Genomic DNA, 21,421 nt, shown 5'->3' on the forward strand with positions numbered 1-21,421 from the left:
CCCAAAGCCTGTCAGTCTCTTTATAATACATGCCTGCATTCTGTTCTTGATCTGCAGATATTAAACTTATTTATTTCACCCATTTATTAGATTAAGATACATGTGTCTCTTTTGTCAGTCCAAACACAACTTGGTCAGCTAATCCATTTTTAACACTTTGAAACAGGACAGTGTATATTTAGGTCCATACTTCCCTACAAGGGGAAGGTTTTTCTAGGGATAATTTACATTTGTTTTATGATTACAGTTTGCCCTGATCAGGATGTACCAGATACACACATTATTCAAACAGTCCCATGCATTTTGGGAAAGGTGGACTGGAATCATTTCTAACTGCTGGCATTTTTCTTTTTCACTGTTTGGGTAGATCCAATTCCTTCTACATAGGCTGCACGTGGAGTCCACTTACATGTATTTACCAATGTCATGCAGATGTTATGTTTGCTTCTGCATTGGTTACAGGTGTCGTGTACCATTCCCTGCAGTAATATATGTATATGTGTATCTTTCTGGATGTATATAGGGGTCCCATTAATGCTCTGTCATCTAGTGGAAAATTGTTATAGCAATAGCTTTATTAGATGAGTAACATTCAATGTTGACCATCAACAGAAGTTTCCAAAGGGCTACATATCAGATCAGAAGCCCATGATGGCAACCCCATTATATACCCTCAGCCCTGAAACCTAGATGTGCTTTGATTTCTGCAACTGGGAGTATGCCAACCCGGGAACTGAGCAGTAGAGCTTTATGTTGGCATTATCCACTTAAATGTCTGTGGACATCAAGCTCTAGACAACATCTTTGGGAAAAGCATTAGACTAGTGGGCCCCCTATAAAATTAACATTACAGTGTAGCCTTCAAGGTTTTATTCAGAACATGACCTCACAAATGTGCCTTCTTTGTTTGTTTTTGTTCACTGAGCAGTATATTAATTAATCCTGGAAACCATCTTAAGATCCAAGAAGGTACTTTAGGATTTTTCATCGCAAGTGATGCCAAAGAAGTTAAAAGGTAAGTGTTTATATATATCTGCCTTCCTTTCTGGCCCAGCCATAGACATCTTGATCCACCATGATGGGCCTGCTTTCAATATGTATAGGGCCCTAACCCCAAAACTTCTTAACCATGTTTCCATAGATATCAATGGTACTGAGTCTTAGGAAAAAGAGAGCATGCTTTCAAATGCTTCCATGAACTCCTCTTCACATAATTGATTCCACATCTTTGAACTAGAGTAATAACATTTTAGAACTAGGAGGGCCTAGCTAACTGCTCCTTCATTTTCCAAGGGAGGAAATTGAGTCCCAGAGAGCTGAAGTGATTGTTCAGGGTCATCCTGATTCAGAACAGCATAACACAAGACAACTGGTTCCTTGTCTAGTACTCTTGACCTAATATCCAGGCAAATTTACTCTAGTATTATCCGCTTTCTAATCTAAATGCCAAGTGGAATCTCAAAAGGTTTGGATTAATTTCAGATGAAATACTAAATTGGCTATATTTCTCTTTGTGGCCTTCTAGGTAAGTAGTTGAAATTGTCAGTTTCAATTCTTAAGCCTGTGTAGGTACAGCCCTGGATTTCATTGACCTCAATGTTTTATGACACTTTTATTAGTATCCTTAAACCTGTTTAAGCAGCCTAGGCATCATAGGGCTCTTTGGAGAACACCATGGAATATTGTTATATTTGATTCTGTCCTAGGAACTATGAAAAATTTATTAGCAGAAAATGTGGCTCAAACAGTCAGGTCACTCACTTTAACAATAATGTTACTTAAAATATTTCAAATAAATTATTAATTGTGAAAGATCTCCAATTATTTATATAAGCCTATTGCTTTCATTTAATGAGTTCTTATTCAAACCAGGTCTTTGCTAGGTGTTCTACATTCTTTCTTGCTAGTCCTCAAAATAGCCTCATAAGGTAAGTCTTCTAAAACCCTTAAGGGCTTTAGTTTCCTCATCTGTAAAGTTGAGATAAATAATTTGTCCAAGGATATACAGCACATAAGCGAGTGGCAGAGCCCAGATTGGAAATGGTCTTTCCTTTTCCCAAACCCACACTTTCTACCAAATTTAATAACACTAGAAAATTCTTATGTAGAGTTTAATATGTGCCCACACTGCTCTAAGTATCAGGTACCATGAACTCACGTCATCCTCTCAACAACCTTATGAGATAGGTAACATTACTATTTTCGTTTTACACACGAGGAGACTGGGTGCAGACTGGTTAACTAACTTGCCCAAGGCCCCACTGCTAAATGAGTAGTAAAGCCAGGATTTAAAATCAGGAAGTCCAGTTCCAGGGCTTACGTTCTTAATTATTTGCCAAGAGGTAGCCTGATGTGCTGAGCACAGAACAATGATATTTGACAACTGATACCTATTACATTTTTCCTCTTCACCCACTCCTGCAAACTAACCATACTAGTTATAAAAGCTTTTAGGGGAAAAACATGGAAACAAACAAAGAAAAAACCCCAAAAAGCAAAACAACAACAAAAAAGAAAAATTCTTTAAACTGAGCTATCTAATGGCTTAAATTTACTTCTACAAATTGGGAAAGAATTGCCATTATTCAGATGGGGACAAGAAAACCTCCTTATCCAGATCATGGATCCTGGCTGTTCTTCGGGAATACCTCAAGAACTGGGTTCACCTGAGCGGAAAGTGGGCATGAATGGGACTGAAGCCTCCTCCAGGTCCCCTGGAATAAAAGGTTGTGCTCATATCCAGACTGTAAGACACACAAGCAGCATCTCAGCACCACATACGGGGGGGCTGGGGAGCACAGCGGCACCGTAGATCACGTGTACCTCCCAGATAGCAAATATAACATGAAGCTCCCATTTGTGTAATTCTATTTCCTATTACATCTCTCGCTAATGAATGTCACAAATACCAGGCAGTCCAAAAAACAAATTACCTCCTGTATTAGGGAGTGCAATATGTCTCATTTCAGTGCTTTATGGTATTCACAAATACATGCTGACACAATCAGCTACAACACCAGCCTGTAATTTTCCGTAGTGTGTGATGTGTTGGAGCAAATGCTGTCAGTTACAGGATTTCAAATAGATGAAGACTGCAGAAAACCACAGACAGGGCCTTGGGGACTTGAATGAAACTAAACAAGTTTTGTAAAAATGGAAAAGTTGATTATGATGATCCAGGATTGAGGTTGTACCTCTCCTACAAAAAAAGCAACCAAAGAAATGAATGGATTTTAGCTCACAGAAACTCAGATGCGGCATTTTAGGAAAAGAGGAGTGAAACCATCCATTCCAGTCTTTGAAAGGTCAATTTTTTAGATGAACATTTGGTCACTTGTCCACTATTCCTCGCCACTAAATATTTTCCTTCTTAAATGACCTTGGCCCATATAGTCTTTGATATAGGAGCCACAAAATGGTGCCCCATTGGCTCAGTTTGGCTTGCAGACAGGATTCATTTGATTCACAATTGTAACAAATAGATGAGTCGCCAAGAGGAAGACATCATCATGTTTTATTTAAAAATCTTTATTTCTGGTTTCTCCTGAAAAACTTGCAGATCTAGCATTACTGGGTAGCATTCTCACACTCATTCATCCATCAGATGTCTGTAGGTCACTCACTTTCTAGAACGCTCTGTACCAGGTGCCAGGGAAGCAGTGGTGAACAACAAAGTCCTTGCTTTCAGGGGCTCAAGTTCTGGGGAGGAAAGAATAGCAGTTTTGTTTATTTACAATACATTAATCAAAGTCTTAATGCAACTGGGTCACTGATTTAGATTGTGTGTAAGTGAAGGCTGTTCTGAAGGAGCCACATTTGAACAGAGATGGAGGTGATGGGAAAGAGTCCATCATACAAAGATTGGAAGGGAAGAGGAGACAAGGTGAGGGCAGTGTTGTTGTGTGCAGGGAGCCAAGGAAAGGAAAGTATGTCTGCGGGAGTAGTGTGGGGAGACAAGGTAAGAGAGAAAGGCAGGGCTGGCTCCCAGAGGTTTTGATACAGGGGTTGGGTTGTCAGAAGATGGAGTCATTGATGGTTTTAAGCTGGGGGTGATGTAGTCTGATTTATATTATTGAAAGGTCTTTCCTCTCCATTATAAAGAATGGGATATAGTGCAACAGGAGAGGGTGCTCAGAGATGGAGAGACTGCATAGTGTAGGTGACAGAGAATAATATGGGCTAGGCTGGTGAGTGGAGGTGCAGAGAAAGGAGACTGATTCAGAATATATTTTACTAGAGAGTCTATAGAGCACACTGGTGGACTGCATATAGGAAGTGAGGGTAAAAAAGAGGAATCAAGAATAGAGCCTAGATATGGAGCTTGTGCAGTTGAGTGGATGTTGGTTCTCCATCTTACTGAGATGGAGAGGGAAAGCTGGAAGAGAAGCAAGTTTGAGGTGTAGGAAATTAAGAATTCAATTTTGCCATGTTAAAATAGGAGATTTGCACTAAACATACACATAGAGATATCATAAAGGCAGTTAGATATAAGATTCGGGAGTCTGGGGGAAAGATGACAGCTGGAGGTGTCATTTATGGGAGGGCCCTGGCCAGAAACAGATGACACACCTAAATGAGAAAAGAGAGAAGAGTTTTATGAAGAGACCATATAAAGTTGTGGGCAGAGAGTTAAAGAGAGCCAATAAGGGATGGTGAAGCATCCCAGAGCTAGCAACAGAGGGAAGCCATTCTCAGCCCTGAATCTACAGTCAAAGGGAAGGAGAGCTATCGGAACCTGTAGAGAGAGTTTGTATCATAGGAAAGGCTGCCTGGCAGGAGCTGAGCCCTCTTAGGCTAGAGATGTGGCCACCACCTTTTCATGACCCAGCAGGAAGAACCCTCTCTTCCCATCCTCCAGTCTCCTGCTGGCTCCTCCCATTGGCTGAACACAACAGGAAACCAGAGGATAAGGAGACCCTAAAGACCAGCCTTCTGGGGTATGGATCTGGTCTTCTTGATGATGTGTGTGTCAAGGTCACCAGCTGAGGGCCACTTAGGGAAGGGCTGCGGTGGGCGGGACAGGAAGAGGTCGAGGAGAGCAGAAGGAAGGATATGGAGTAGGCCTGAGGGGTGTGGAGTAGAAGGAAGGGATATGGAGTAGGCCTGAGGGGTGTGAAAAGTCCTCTGGAATCCATGGCCCTGGATTTGAAGTGAGATCAGTGTTTCCTTTCCTGGGCTCAGCTGCTCAGGTGCAAGTGTGCAGTAAGGTCAGGCTTTGCCAGGTGAGCATGAGAAAGGCAGAGATGGGTGGGTAAGAGCATGGTGCTTGCAAAAAAGTGACACTTGGCAAAACTCAGCTGGAGCTTAGCTACTGAGCTCCCTCTGGTTGGGGATGTGTCTCCAGGACTGCAGACCAGAGACACCCTCTCCCCAGCCGCATCTCACTCATTAACTTTACCCTTATCTTCAGAATCAGTTTTAATTCATGAAGTAATCCACTTGATCTTCCCAATAGTCTACTCAGACTCATTACCGTTCCATCATCTCTTCATTAGAGATGTGTTTAAGACCTTGAGCTCTTAGACTGTGTGCAGTTGAATCCTGGCTCTGTGTGACCTTGGGCAGGTCATGTAACCTCCCTGTGCTTCAGTTTCCTTATCTGTAAAACAGAGATAATAATCACTACTCCTTCAAAGGATTGTTTGAGGATCAAATACATTTAATACTAATAAAATGGTTAGAATAGCGCCTGGCCTATACTCTATGCTCTGTAAGTGTTCCCTGCAGTTGTTGTCATTATTATCATGTATAACAGCATCAGGTGGGAGAGAAGATGGCCAAGGGAAGTGGAAACAAGATGACTTCCTCCATTCCTGTCCTCCTTTCATAGCCTTTCATAGACACATTGCCAGGCAAGGCAAATAATCAGCTACCTTTTTTCTTTTTTTTTTTTTTTTTTTTTCTTTTTCTTTCTTTCTTAGCCTTTCATAGTCACATTGCCAGGCAAGGCAAATAATCAGCTACCTTTTTTCTTTTGTTTTTTTTTTTCTTTTTCTTTCTTTCTTTCTTTCTTTCTTTCTTTCTTTCTTTCTTTCTAACATGGATAAACACTGGCATTTAAAGAAATTTATTATTTGAAGAAATAGTGACTAGAGCAGAGAGAGCTTGGATTTTAGAAGTCCTGGGGCCGGCCAAGCCCAGCACAGGATGACTTTGGGCAGGTTGTGACAACCCCCTCAATTTACATATGGGAACAGAGTCCTGGGGACCTCTAAGATGTCTTCCAGATCCCAAAGTCTTAACATTGGTTCTAATCGGTGCCAATCACATGTGTAAGTCCTGTGAAAATATAAAAAGGAGCCTAGGAATAGAGTAGTCAGGAATTGTGTTTTTTTCTTTATAGTCTTGGTGAAGGGAAGACCATGTTTATCCCTGGCATTCAATTATGTTGGGAGTGGTAAAGCCAAGGATTTTGTTAGTCCCTATTTCCAGAGCTTGTAAGGTTGTTCCAGGGAATTTTATCCCAGTAATCCCCTGTCCTAAAAGAATATAGGCCTCCAGTGCTGTTCTTCTAGGTCTTATGCATTCTTTGCTTGAATGATCTTGTTTTGTCTCATCCAGAATATCTTTGACACAGCCAATGTGCTTTGTAACCACAGCTTGACACTTTTGTCAGTTGAGGGGATCTTTTTGTTGACTTCTTCCACTGGGTACCCAACCCAAAAGTGCCCTCTGCCCACCTCATTGCAATGCTCAGCTGAGCTGTGCTTCACCATGAGAAGAAAACATCCATTAATTATGTGTTCTTGGGGCTGGAGAGTACGGGAGTTGATCCTTCCAGTTTGGAAACAAATATGGGCTATGAAATGCCAGAAGAAATTTGACAGAGGACCCCTTTGACTCACCACTTTTGTCTTTCCCTGTCACCTTCCTCCTTAATCTCCCTCACTTTGGAAAGAAATGTGCTTTCAGACTGACAAGGCTAATGTTTTTATTTGACTGTGGAACCCTATCCTTGCAGCCCCTTTGATAGCTATCTGACCAGACAGCAAGGGTCTTGGAGATGTATTCAACTTCCCCACCAGGGGCCTGGGGCTGGTTGCCTACGTGTTCCGATGGGCGGCACTGAATACTGTGACCAAAAACGAAAGACGAGCAAGCAGACCCAGGGTGTCACATCGGCAGCCATTCCCCCAGTTCCTTTTCAAAGGAAAGTTTATTAAAAGAAGCACTAACTCAAAATGCAGAATCTTGTGTTTGAAATAAAAGGTCTTGCAACAAACATTTCCGTCTGTAAACGTCTAAACCTTTCAAAAGATTAAAGGAAATTAGTGCTGGCATGTTTCATTAATTTGGCACCACGGTGGAGGAAATGTGGTACTCATTTCATTCGGGTGGATTATGAAACGTGTCAGTTTTTCCATTCTCTTTCTCCAGGGCATTTTTTTACTGCAAGGCCTGTCATGATGACATCACAGACCCCAAAAGAATAAAAAAATGCGGCTGCAAACGGCGTAAGTAGTGTTTCTTTCCCCCTTCCCCCCCCCACCCTTTCCCCCAAATTTGTTTCCCTTCTCCTTTTCCTATTAAAGAAACACTAAACATCAAGAGGTTTCTTGAATATGTTTATGTTTCACCCAGCAGTTTAAAGAGACATGAAAAAATGCTCTGTCCTCGCTTTCTAGAGCAGGGGAGGAAAAATCACCACCATCAACACCTTTGAAAGAACCTAGTGCCTAATCCCTATCTCTGGACCCTGCAGGGATGCCGAGGTGGTGTGTCCACTTGAACATAGTCAGTATGGTGTCCAAAAAGGAGGACAGCTAAGACCATGGAGGAGGGAGAATTTTTGCATAGTCATTTCCAGTGGAGGCGGGACCGCCATATGTGAAGATGGCTGTACTAGGGCTGAAAGGGAAACTGAGTCTGAGGATGCTGTAACCCAAAAGGGAGCTGACTCTCTTTCTATTTGGGACTGCTGCCTTGATACCAAGGTCCAGAGTTTTCCCTTGTGGTACCCTCTGACTGGTCCAGGAAGAGGACTTGGCCACCACCAATCACCTTTATTTGCCGTTGCTCCAATAACCAACCTAAAACACCATTGCTCCTTGGGGTAGACTAGATCGGGCTCAGTAGCTTCTGGCATATGCCGTCTCAAATCTCTTCCAAAGCAGCTTGCCAACGGGACCTCTGGAGAAAGATATGGTAAGTCAGGGACTTTGGATCATGGGCTCCTGAGAAACCAGGACTTAAAGTGGGCTTTCCTTGAGAAGGCCATGCCTCTTGCAGTAATTATATTGCATTGCCTAATAGAAATTGTTCATGACCTTAAAGAAAACAATAATAATGATGCCTTCCTTCCTGTGGTGATTTAGTATTTTTTCTGAGCTCTTTATTTATGATCATTTTTTTTTCTTTGATCCTCATCCTAACCCTGGGTAATTGGCAGGGGATGTTATTAATTCCATTTTATAAAAAAAGAGGAAACTAAGGCTCCAAGTTTAGTGGGAAGATGAGATTGCTAAGAGTCACACAGACCCAACCGACGGGGGTTCAGTCTCACCCAAAGGCCTTTCCATGTTGTGCACTCAGTGCTCTAATCATTTTTGCAAGAGAGGAGGGCAAGGCAATGACCTTGGGTCTGATGAGGAGAAACACAATTATGAAAGATCGCCCCATAAAATACTTTTTCTTAAGCAGAAATCAGATAGAAGAGCACTATTCCTGGGATATGCCAACCAAAGCAAGGGCTTTTTTCACTGCATTCCTGAAGGGGGGGGACACAGTAATGTAAAACCAGTAAGATATAAATACCACTCTGCTGGAGCACGAAGACGCTCGATCTCTTAGGCAAATACCCATGGGAGCACTCTTGGTCCAGAGCAATTTCTGTAAAAATCCTCTGAAGCTGGTTCCCAAGTTTGGGGCAGTTTAGGCCCATTGCTTTTGCTTTCTCCACTGACTCAACACACATGGCCCTGTTCCCCCCAGCTCTGACACCTTACTCCAAGTAAGGTGAGTATTTATCGATGACTTAGTCAAAGAGAGTCTAAATTCTTTTTTTTTTTTTTTAAGATTTTATTTATTTATTTGAGGGGGAGAAACAGAGCATGAGTAGGAGGGAAGGGCAGAGGCAGAGAGAGAAGCAGGCTCCTCGCTAAGCCGGGAGCCCTGTGCGGGGCTCCATCCCAGGACCCCGGGATCATGAACCCAAGTCAAAGGCAGATGCAGAATAGACTGAGCCACCCAGGCACTCCATATACTCTAAGTTCTTGAGGTCTAAGAATTCTGATTCTGACAACCTAAGGGGAACATCTAAGGAACAACAAACCTACTTCACTTCCAATCCCTGGGACTCATTGATGCCAAAGGCCCTTCTTACCAGGGCATCCACCTTAGTCCTGCTTGGTTGGTTGTGAAGACAGAAACACAGCTTGGCTAACCAGGCATCCCCCAGACCATTTCCATCAGAGGAACACAGTATCCCAAGGTGGAAGTAAACGAGAGTTACAAATATGAGGGTAATACAAAGGGTTAACTCCTTTATAAGGAAACTCTTGTAGCGGGAGGGGGTTAGGAAATGCAAGAGTGTTGAGGCCAATAATCCATGGCCAGATATCTGCCAAAGAATCTGGTCCCGTGGGGTACCACTGAAATTCACTTATTGACTAGGCAGCTGCATATTTCTGCAGGTGCTTTCTTGCTGCCTGGGATGGAAGGGTGAACAAAATAACCACTGTTCTTTTGAAGCCTTCACTTTAGTGAATGAAGACAAACAATGATCATAGAAACCATTCAATTCAGATAGAGTCAAATGCTATGAAGAGAGAAGAGACTGCCTGAGGGTATGGGGAACTTGTAAGGATGCTGCTTTAGCCAGAAAGGTCTGGAAGGCCTGTCTTGGAAGGTGACATTGAAGCTGTGACCCTGTCCAGGTTGGTAGGAGAGCAAGGGCAGAGGTCAAGAGGCAGGAATAAGTTTGAAATGTTGAAAGTAAAGAAGGAAGGAAGGAAGGAAGGAAGGAAGGAAGGAAGGAAGGAAGGAAGGAAGGAAGGAAGAAAGGAAGGAAAGAAGGAAGGCTGGCTGAGGTCAGAGAGGAAGCCAGGGGCCATGGTGAGAAGCCCAGGTTTTAGTCCTGTAACTGATACAGCCATTGGGAGATTTTGAGCAAAGGTACAGAATCATCAATTCCTGTATTAGATGACCTCCATGGTGCCTGGCCAGAGAACAAACTCTAGGAAGGTAAGGGTAGAAGGCGGAATGATGGAGAGAAAGTGTCTCTGACTCCTGTCCTGATACTGGAATGTTCCTCATAGGCATGTAGCAGAACTCAGCAGAGAGCTTTCAAGTCCCTAGAAATGAGCATTTGGCCTCTAAGATATTTTTCCACCCTGATTCCAGGCAAGCAAACAGCAGCTAACTTTAACTTCATCCTAGAGGGAGAGGCACATAATCGTTTGAAAGAATTTTATTCTTTTTGTTCCCCTTAAAGCTGGTTCAGCTACGGAAGTGTGTGATCTCTTACCATGCAGCATGGCATGGATTGCCGCAGAAGGAATGCCCCCAAAGCCCAGCCAACATGACAGGGGTCTTGCCCCTGTCTCTTTGTACCTCCTTCCCTCTTGAACTCTTCATCTCATAGAGGCCCCCGGCTGTGAGGTTAATGTTTGATAACAATCAAAATTGTCCAAATATTGTTCTTCCTAATTAAAAGGCCATAACAGCCTGTGTTACAGAGGGCAGGATGCAGATGTGTATGTGTAAGGGGTGATCAGAATAAAGTGAATTATTAAACATGAACTTCCCTGTGCATACCAGGCAAGTCAGGAAATTGGGGAAGATGGGCTTTGGTTGCAAAGAAACTTTCATTAGAAGGAGTTAGAACTGTAAATAATGCATTGGGGAGTTCCTGTGCCTTTGAATGCACATTGCCTAGTGCCCTAAGTTGGAGAGGGCAGCTCACTCACATGGTCATTAGTCCAAAATGTTAGGCCAGGTGTTAATAATTCACTCTAGAATGATACATCTCCACCAGGGCAGAGCTGATGACAGTCAATGGTCTTTATCCGCAGCTTCCTAACCCTCCCCTCCCAACCTAGCTCTTCCCCTTCCAACCCCATCCCCACCTCCCCATTCACCTCGAACATTTCATGCCATACTATCTGGGAAAATATTGAGTGTGGACATTCCATTTCTGGAAATTCTGTGGTAGTATAGTTTAACTTTTGCATTTCTTTCCATTTCTTCATAGCATTCCATCAAGGAAGAGAGTCAAATTCAGCTGTCTGGCCAAGGAGCAAGCTCTCAGAATCTACTATTTACCCATTTTCTTCTTTTGTATAACAAACCTGGTCTAATGATTTACATTTTTTCCCCCAGCCTGTAGAAGTTTGCCAAAGGGTGGACTCCCAGGGGACAAGTCATGTCTGAATTGATGTATTTGAAGGAATTTTCTTGAACTTCTAATCATTGACGTATTTTTGATTTATTTTTTTTCTCTTTGCTGCCTTGGAATACGGCCCCTACTCTATTTTAACTGCACACTGGTAGTGATATATTGTGAGTAAAACGGGTTCCCAGTAGCCCGGAGTCCAGTTCCCCCTGTCTTTCTCTAGAAGAGATACTTCTTTTATTTTCTGTTCAGTTTCAGTTTCTTTTTTTCTTTTGGTATTTATGTTGCATGTAGCAGTGACATCATGCCCCAACTCCCTCATCCAACACGGTCTGCAGAGTAGCCTGGAGCTGGAGACCCCTGAGAGCAGGGAACCCACCCCCACCTCCGTTCATCTTCCCATCTCCCAGCCTCTTGCCAGCTTCTGGCGCTGTCTTATTTTTCCATTTGAAAATAAGACCTTGACCACAGTGTTTCTCTTGAAGGCCTTGTCTCAGGACCTTTAGGGGACGCTGAGTAGGCTGAGGTAATTACCACTATAGCTGTAGATGCCTCGTCAATTGGGAGTCATTGTCATGCTTGCCTTTGATAAATTAGACCTGGTCTCTGCTACTGAGCTTGAATTCCTATCCTGAAGGAAACACATATGCTACATATATATTCCTTTGTTGCGATATATATATGATATGTACCAGTACTTTATATGTAAAAATGAACATTTTTTATATAAGCATAGAGATATTTTATAGAGAGAGTGATGCATTTATTACAATATACGTGCCTCTCTATGTGAGAAAGTGCTTGTTAGAGAATTAATTGGACACCAAACTTTGGGATTGTAAGTATCTTAAGCCACCTTACTGGAGACAAGTACCCAGTACTTGTCTTCTGTGGAAACAGTGGTAATTATTTCCTACAGTCTATGAAGTTCCCTTGCTTTTAAATAAAGTTTCTCTTTCAGTCAGTACCCACTAGGACATATGCAGTTCTGCCTTGGGCATTAGTCAGGCATCTTGGAAGATCCATTTACTTGTTTAAGGTGGAAAAGGTGGTTCAAGAATGATGTTCCATTTTGCTAGAGAGCTATGCAGAAGTCGGAACAAGTCAACTAAGCCTCTGAGCCCCTAACTTACAGAGTAGGAGCCCTCTCACCCAACAAGATGTGGCAATTTCAGGGCCAGTGTTTCTTTATTTCTTTTTTTTTTTTTTTAAGATTTTATTTATTTATTCATGAGAGACACAGAAAAGGGCAGAGCCATAGGCAAGGGAGCCTGCTGCAGAACTCTATCACAGGACCCCGTGATCATGACCTGAGCCAAAGGCAGACGCTCAACCACTGAGCCATCCAGGTGCCCCAAGGGCCAGTGTTTCTGTGCGTGACTCCCAGCAATGCCACGTTCGGTGGTACCAGTGATGAGCATCGTCAGGTCTCTACTCATGTACCTGAGACTCCATAGAAAGCGAGACCCAGCCTGCAGACCAGTGCAGTCCAGCGGTCCTGGAATTTGGAGATATCTCAGCACTCAGAACTCTCATTGCCTTTGCACCGTGCAAGTGGGTCATCTGGTTTTGGCTAGTCTTCAGAGTTTGAGGCTGTAGACTGCTCAGTGTACAAACAAAACAAATCAATGACGTCCTCAGTTCATCACACAACACCGCCAAAATTGACTCTGTGGCCCCCTTTATCTGCAGAACACCTTGAAGGATGGCTCGAGGGCATGTGCCACTTTCATACCTGCAGAGGCACCTACCGCACCTCATGATCCTTCAGATTCAAACAGAAAAGGTGACGTCAATCCACAAACAACTCTGGTGCCAAATTCCTCTACCTTCCGCAACCGCAGTGTGGTGTTGAGGGCAGGATCAACTAATTCTGGGTACTTAGCGCGATTGACATTAACTAGCTTTTTCTTTCCCCTCTCTCTGTTCTTGGAAAACCACCTGGAAGATCTTTCTTCTCCCTGCAGAAGCTAATAGGAGGAATTTTGCTAAGTGAAGACATCATTCCTCATTTATAGGACTGGAAAGAATGCTCTGATTCCCACCGTCACGCCAAACAGTTGTCTCAACCCTATACTTTGGTGGAAACTTTTTCGTTCTGTGGATGCAACTGCATATCATTTTAGTTGCTGCCGTGCATGCGAAGAAGAGCAGCTTCAGGGTTCAGGCTTGGAATTCACCCTTCCTTCACTGGATTGATTTTAGACATGTCATTGCGATCTAAAAAGTACCTACCAACTGAAAGGCAGATATTGTCTTCTTCCACACTAGTCTTTCTTTGAATTTGCTCCATTTGAACCTAGAATACTTTTTCTTCAGCAGTTGGAAAACTCCACCTGAGCCTCTCAGTCCAGTGCTGCCTTTCCTGCCCCTTCCAAACCCACCCTGGAAATTAAGATTCTGCAGTTGGAAATTGGCTGGCAATTTGGTTGCTGATGCAGGAGGCAGATGGTGCTGAGAACAGGATGGAGTCCAACTCCCTCTTCATTCCAGGCTTGGCTCAGAAGGGCTAACCGGCCGAGAACCTGAGTTTGACAGCTGACTGTCAGTCCGATGCATGGAAAACACAGTAACCGAGCCACAGCGACAGCAGCCACTTCTTTTTAGGTTTCCTTTCTTGAGATCACGACCTTTGAAAGTAGAGAAAAAGTGGTCCGAGAGTACGTCTGAGGAATCCCCCATTTTTAAACACTGAAGAGTAAACCGGTAGCTCTGATGATGTCCGTTAGGGAAATACTTTTATTTTATTCCTACAAATAGGGCTAGGAAGTCATAATGGCAAAATTGGATGAATATCCACTTCATTGTGGTGAAGGAAGGCAGATGAAAGCTTTTTCTCAAATTGTAAAAGTGCTAAGGCAGAGTTCTTTGGAGGAAGGTGAGACCCAGGGTCTAATTCTTGGCAACCACATAACCTCTTTGAATCAGTGGCACTGGTCCAAGAACAAGAACCTTGTCATGTGGGCCAAAGACAAAACCGAGTCCCCGCAGGCTTATATTTCTGCTTTCCCAGAGTTAAGCTGGCCTATGGGGCCAATTATTTGAGCATAAAGTTCCAAAAGCCCTAAGACGGAATGACAAGTAGCTACAGTATTCACACCTACCAGAGACACACTCTTGTCTGTTCCCTGTCCCCAGAAGCTGCAGCAGGGCTTCGGGGAGGCCCAGGCAGCTGGTGCTGAAGTGGCCCCACTTTGCTGGCCTTGGCGGCCGAGCCAAGGTGTCCGCAAGTCCGCCACTCTGGAACCATCTCCTAGAGTTCACCGCTTCATCCCCACTGCCCTCTAAACGTCGGCTGTGAATCCTAAGAACCACTGAAGTGAAATGACACTGCACAGATTTCGATCCTTGAAGGCACGCAGGGTCCCCTTTCTGCTGCCCTTCAGAGAAAGGCCGGCTAGTTGGGATGGTCTGTTGACCAGCTGCTCTTCCACATGGATCCACTAGATGTCCTCACAGATCTACTTTGTATTACCGTCCACATCCTGGGGAAAATTTCCTTTTCTGAGGCTTGGGATTTGGGAAGAGAGCGTTGGGGGACTCTGAAAAAGAAGCTCAGCAAACGGCAAAGATGAGAGGGCACGTTAGGTGTCCAGGGAGTAGATTAAGAACCTTATTTCTGTTTTAAATAAACACTGAAACTTTCAAAGTTGCTCTTTGAAACCTAACCTTGGGAGTTTTTAAGTGGCACTCTGCTCTCTAAAATTAACCTTCTAACCTACATCAGCTCTAGAAAAAGGAGCCGGTCACGGGGAAATGGAAATAAAACGCCAGCGGTTCTGAATATCTGGGATTCGCTGAAACAAAACCAGAGGATTAGGAAGCCAGAGAGAGTTGAAGGAGACCAGGGGTGGTGGTTTCCAAATCAGGAGGTCCATTGACTTAATTTTGATATAATTTTGTTTTACAACTTGAAAGTATAATTTTACACACGGAGTATTCACATCCTCTGGAACAGCTACCACCACACGGGCAAATCCTCAGACGTTTTTAGTTAGAGCGCTTGTTCATGACTCATTTCATGGCCCAGAGGAGGGCTCTTCTTGGCCCGGACGCACATCCTTCAAGCCTGATGACTCTCCCCACCAGAAAGGAGGTCAGATGGGCCTCACCTTGTAAGAAGGTGGACCCAGAGTGTGTAGGTGAAGACATCTTGGGGGTGGGGGCTGTCAATGAAAATGGACTCTTCCAGAAGTAGAGCGAGAGAGCCACCCTCCCAGTCGGTGGCACCTTGGTCTAGACATTGTAATTCACAAAGGTTTGTCAACACGTGGGGCTCAATCATTTTTAACTGTTTCTGTCTTGTCTTTGAGCCTCTCATTGATCATTTTTGCTGTGTGTTTTTTTTTTTGTTTTGTTTTCTTTTTTTTGTGGTGGTGCTTGTTTGTCTTTTGAGATTTCTATTTTGTATTTGGTGTGAGTGTAAAAAACGATGACTGGGGAGGAATGACGAGTAATAGCATGTTTGCTTTTTTATGCATATGCTGCTTTGGAATGTGACTGCTTATAATTAACATTTAATCTTCTTATAGCAAATGGTTTTTTGTTTTTTTTTTTTTTTTTTGCTGCTTCGATTACCAGTTTCAGCCTGTTCCTGCATGCTAACAATATGAAATTTTAGAACAATGCATGGTTTCCAGAACAGCCAGCAATAACAGTTGCAAACAGTTCCTGAGAGGCACTGGGTTGAAGTTGTGTTTCCTCCTGAAGGCCTCATCAACTACGAGGTTTAAAAATCACCCATTATGATGGGCTTACCTCTGACAGAATCGTTTCAAAAGTTATTCCGCTCATCCTCCCTCCCCTTGTCCTTAAAGACGGCATACATAGAAGAACTCTCTTTCCCTATAAATGTGTCAGATTCTATTATTGTATATGAACCCAAAATGGCAGTATGGAAATGAAAACCAGGGACTGTTGCTAATGAGAAGCATAGCATTTCAGAGTTTGATGGGCTTCTCTTCTGCTACAGCATTTGATTAAATTTTTCTTCAAAATAATTTATTTACAGTGAAACAAAAAAAAAATTATCTTTGTTTCTCTCCTCTGTGTAAATAACAAATCAGTATTTCCAGCAAAAGAACTGAGCCAAAAATAAGCGAGCAGTCTACAAGTTGTACATCAGATCTGGGTGCATGTAAAATAACTTCATTTTTGTGTCTTCAGCTGAAGACTTTTTCCCCTTTCTTGACTTCAACTACTACTGTTTGGAGTGTCCGGGCATTCACACCATGCCTTCTAAAGTCTTCCAATTCAAATGCTATAGTGGAACTTTTTTTTTTTTTTTTTTTTTTTGGTAAACGTTCAGCTCAGGAATGATGTACCACGCATTGAAGAGGGCTGGGGCTGCATGATGATGATGATCTGAACAACCAGCTAGCTAGGATGCTAAAAGAACATGTCACTAAAAATGGGAGCCAAGTTTACAGGAATGGATCTCTCATCCATCTCCCCCAGTGCCTGTTTCTCACAATCCTAACGTTACCCCTGCTTGACAAATATACTGTATGGCAAGTCATAAAGGTCTTAGAACAGGACTTGACCCATTTGAGAGATTTAAACCCCTCTTCCTGGTGACTGTAACATTCAAAGAGGGCAAAACCACAAGCCATATTTTAAACTAAGAGTGCAACCATTCTCCACAAAGAAAAAGAAAGAGGGGGAAAAATGACTTTTAAAATGGAAGGTGTGGGCGCAGGGAATAACACCTCTCCAGTCCCGGCTTACTATTTGGCTATGATGCTTGGAATAAATACGAGTTCTTCTCCAATCCTGTGAGAGAAGCAGGCTGGTTCACGCTAACACGTTTGCCTGTTGTAGCATCAGAAAAGCTCCTTGTGCTGAAATATAAATTAACTTGAAGGATAAGAAAGAAGCGGATTGAGAGCCACTGTGGTGATGCCCAGCAAGTTTTGTAGGTCGGCCCTCAAGTTGGATCCCCAGGCAGTCCCGATCCTATGATATCAGCTTTAGAAGAGCTATCAACACTGCACACAAATATAAATAAGATATTTTACATGGGACCTAATCTCTTACTTCATGTTTTAGAATCTCTAATCTATTTTGGCCAGTATTTTCTGTTTAAGAAAAAAAAATTATGATTAACCAATAGCCCCGATGGCTTTCCGAATTTTCAGTGGGTGGGGAGAGAAAAGCAGATGCGATTTTCAGATTCTCCCAGCTTTAAGCAGAAAATACACCCATGAGTAGCTAAATGCATTCCAATAGACCAACATCTCATATGCTTTTGGTGATTTCTTATTTGTGAACTGCCTTTAATGTCAAATACGCAGCGTTAGCCTTGAGTAGCTGCATTTCTTATATGGACAGATTTGGATATTTGTTCTGTCAAGAGTAAATTTAAATTCCTGTAGGCATCATGTAAACTCACTCTGGGGAAGTTCAGCAGAGGCATCCTCAGATTCTATATTAACATGTAATCGTTTCACATCTAATTTGATGAAAGCTTGTCCTAGGCTCTGCCTAATGCTCAGAAATGGATGGAAATTAGAAAGCCTACATATTAGATATTTTGCATCTCGCAAAAACCATTTATCGTACCAAATCAGCAATTAATTGATTGGCTGTGTGTATATTTTGACCTCCTGTATTAATTGCGCCAGGGGACAAATGTTGGTTACATTTTTGCTGTCTCTAACGTGCTCTTCTTCTCATCCAAGAACCCGATTGTAATCAGCCATGCCCGCTTCCTGTAGTCACCTGCTTTACCTAGGGGAGAAAAATAATACACCACAGCCTTTGGGGAATATACAGGCAATTTATATTCTCACTGCTTTTTTTTAATTTATTTTTTTAATTTTTTGTATGTACAACCAAACTGTTACCAGCAGTCACTCTGCATTTTTTTTTTTTTCTGGGTCAAGACTGTTAATGTGAACTAAGACCTGTGTTAAATCCCTGTAGCTGCCTTCTAGCTGCCTTGCTGTGTGTGACCTTGCCATTAACTACCGCTCTTCCTCTCCTCCCATCCAACCCATGGTGATAGCCAAGATGTCCATCTACAAGAGAATGAGACGGGCATGTTGTTTTGATTGCGGCCGTTCTGAGCGTGACTGCTCGTGCATGTCAGGCCGTGTGCGTGCTAACATGGACACCCTTGAGAGAACCTTCCCACTTTCTTCTGTCTCTGTTAATGATTGCTCCACCAGTTTCCGTGCCTGTAAGTTTACCCCCGACACACGGAGTTCTGTGTCTGTGCTGTCCGTGGTACCATCCCCGTCTTGTGTTGTGTACCCTGTGGTCCTGGTGAGTCCGTTGGGCTGATGTTTTCTTCCCAGTGTGACCTTGTGTGTGGTGGTTGATATGTTGTCCTCGCTTCCTGTGTCCGTGTGCACCTCCTGGGGAAGGCCTCCCTTCCCATTCTGTTAACTCGTTGCGCTTCTGGTGATGGCGTGCGGGATTGTGGTATTGGAGTCTAGTGATAGCCTCCCTCTTTCTCCTTTAAATAAACATAAATGGAAATTCATGTGACAGCATATCAAATGCTGTGCTAATACAAAGATGTGTGGAAATGCATATCTTAATGTTCGGGTAAAGGCTATACATTGGATTGGGTTGCAGGGAGGAAGGAGAGAGAACAAGCCAACAGTACCATTAAATTGCTTGTAGCGAGTGTAGATACCTTCCAAAATACAACAGGGTTAAGATGAATGTGGATTTCTTTCTTCTTTCTTTCTTTCTTTCTTTCTTTGCTTGTCTTTTTAACCTGTGTCTCATTCCTCCGGTGCTAGGTTGTGTCCTATGTTCTGGAAAAGAGTATTCTAAATCTGTAAACCTATATTGACTGGTGCAGTCTTGGGCTTTCCTCAGAAAGACGACTAATTCAAAGAATCATTATTTTTCTCAAAATAGAATCTCCCATCTAACTAGCAATTGTGATTCCAAAAACTATAAGCCACAAACTGCCATGATTTCCACTGCACAGGACTTTGAGGTCAGTCTTCTTTGTCACCCACAAGGTCAGAAATGTTAAAGAACCAGTCAAGGCCTAGCAGCTGGCAAAGCTGAAGCACACCAGATTCCTGAGATCTCCCTCATCCTTGTCCGCAGCGTGGACTTTGTGGGTATTTTACTGATGGTTCTCGGGTGATGTTACTGAAAGCTCCAGTGTGTTTGCTGAGGTGCTGGGATGCAGGTCTTCCTCTAATGGCAGATGAGGTTGTGTTTCCATGTGAAGACCTGGATGTCTTCAAGTGTGGCTCTAACCTTATTGTCACATTTTTGGTAACACAAAAGGTAGAAGACAGTTCCTTGTTCTGTGCTTCATCCCTTCCTCTTGAAAGCACCCAGCACATTTATTGGTAACCATATTGCCATCTGGCCTCTCCCTTTCTCAGTGCCCAGAGCTGGATGAACTAAATTTTCACCAGCAGGGGTTAATTCACACTGGTAACGAGGGTGTAGGGGAAGAGGAAGAGCACTTGCTCTCGAGCATGTATTCCTGTGAAGAACTTGCTGACCCACTTGCACTGGTGCTGGAGGTGGTCCCAGCATGGGGTGCTTGTGGGACAGTGATCCACAGAGGCTCTCAGGGCTGAGGGAGCCCTGACTTCACTGAATGCAGTGGAGTGGTGTGCCTTGCCAGGTGCTCATGTTTGAAATTGCTGTTCAGGTCAGAGGCACAATCTGTGCATCGAACTGTTTGAGTCATTTGGAAAAGTTATTATCTGGGACCAGAGAATCATCCTTTCTAATTCACAATTCACTGTTCTCCCAGAACAGTGCCAAGAAACAGGATTCATTTTTTAAAAGTGATACCTAGTAGAGGTTGTACTAAGGGATTTTGGACTGTCCCAACCCCATTAGCCTAAAATCCTAGAAAGGAAGTTCCTTTCAAATCTTTTGTACAGCTGCCGCCACAGTATGAAACTTTACCTCTTTATTCTTATCTCAAGAATTCTCGCTATTTCCTATGACACTATAAGGTGAACTTGGTGGTAACCACATGACGAATTTGTCTAAGATGTAAGACAAGACACTAGGTTCAAAGATAGGAGCTAGGAGGAAAGAGCAAAATGGTGAGCTATGGTGGCACAGTTTGGCCACATCTTTGACTGATAGCATTGAATGTAACCACCAGCCACCAAGGTTACCCATCTGCCTAAGACACAACTTCTTCTGTTTACAGATAACCACTGGGCTCTAAAACTTTGGCCAGGGATTCAATGGAGAAAAGGAAGGAGCCATTTGGGCTGTATGTGGTCGTGTCTTGGCATTAGCCGCCCATACCAATCACAGTAACATGTGTGTCCCCTGTGTGAGGCCCGTGATACCCAGTGTGTGTGATTTCCATTTCATCCAGAAGAAACCATAATTGGAGGGATTTCTCAGCTCTGCAATTTAATCCAAGCATTGATGGAGGCCAAGAGAAGAAAAACTTAGGATGGGATTGTCCCATCCTTTCGGAAACATCCTGTCCCTGAAATTGTTGTCCTTCCTACCCTTCCAAATCAGCCCCACCGTGGAAAACATGGAGCTTTGGGCTGTATGTTGAAACCTTAACTGGTACTGACAGCTTGGGGTGGGGGGGTCGCCTCCTCTGTTTCATCAGTCTCCCTGCCGTCCTCACGCCATCAAACGAAAGCAGATTTCATCCACCCCTGTGTGAGTCCTCTCACCTTTGACCATTAATAATAAGTTAGAAAAATCCATTCCAATTTGAGCCCCTCTGTGCACCCACGTAAGCCCTTCTTCTCCAATTAAAAAATGTCTATCTCTACGCAGAATTCCACTGGCAGAGCTCCAAGAGCAATCCCTGGGCTTCCCTTGCTGGTGGTGGGTTGGGTGGTGCCCATTTGACAGAGCTGGTTGACTCAAAGAGCAGTGGTGAGAGTGGGCTTTTCATTAAATATGAGCAGATGTGAAATGTAGAGGGTTTGACAATTAGAAATGGCAGGAGAAGGGCCCTTGAATCAAAGTGAGGTCAGATGGGCGGATCAGATTACTTCTCGTACATTCTTTAGTTGTTCTGAAAATCATTTTGAATTAGTGTCAGCAGAGCCATGATGGGTTTTGCCCTTTGTCTTTTATGCTAGGGCCGTATTGTTTCCCAAGACACTCATTAAAGGT

At 43.3% G+C, this 21,421-nt stretch overlaps 1 protein-coding gene across 20 annotated transcripts in view; it reads left to right on the forward strand.

Moving 5' to 3' along the window:
- KCNMA1 (potassium calcium-activated channel subfamily M alpha 1) overlaps nucleotides 1–21,421 on the forward strand; it is a 718,693-nt gene that overhangs the window by 576,648 nt on the left and 120,624 nt on the right. For 19 of the 20 annotated variants that reach the window (XM_041748736.1, XM_041748737.1, XM_041748738.1 and 16 more), the window contains 2 exons: nucleotides 929–1,015; nucleotides 7,378–7,454. In XM_041748736.1, the coding sequence (XP_041604670.1) occupies nucleotides 929–1,015; nucleotides 7,378–7,454 (164 nt within the window). Of the gene's footprint in view, nucleotides 1–928; nucleotides 1,016–7,377; nucleotides 7,455–11,490; nucleotides 11,500–21,421 lie in introns of all 20 variants that reach the window. The other variant, XM_041748756.1, reaches the window with a different exon arrangement.

The sequence above is a fragment of the Vulpes lagopus genome, chromosome 3, assembly GCF_018345385.1.
Source record: "Vulpes lagopus strain Blue_001 chromosome 3, ASM1834538v1, whole genome shotgun sequence".
NCBI classification, from domain to species: domain Eukaryota; kingdom Metazoa; phylum Chordata; class Mammalia; order Carnivora; family Canidae; genus Vulpes; species Vulpes lagopus.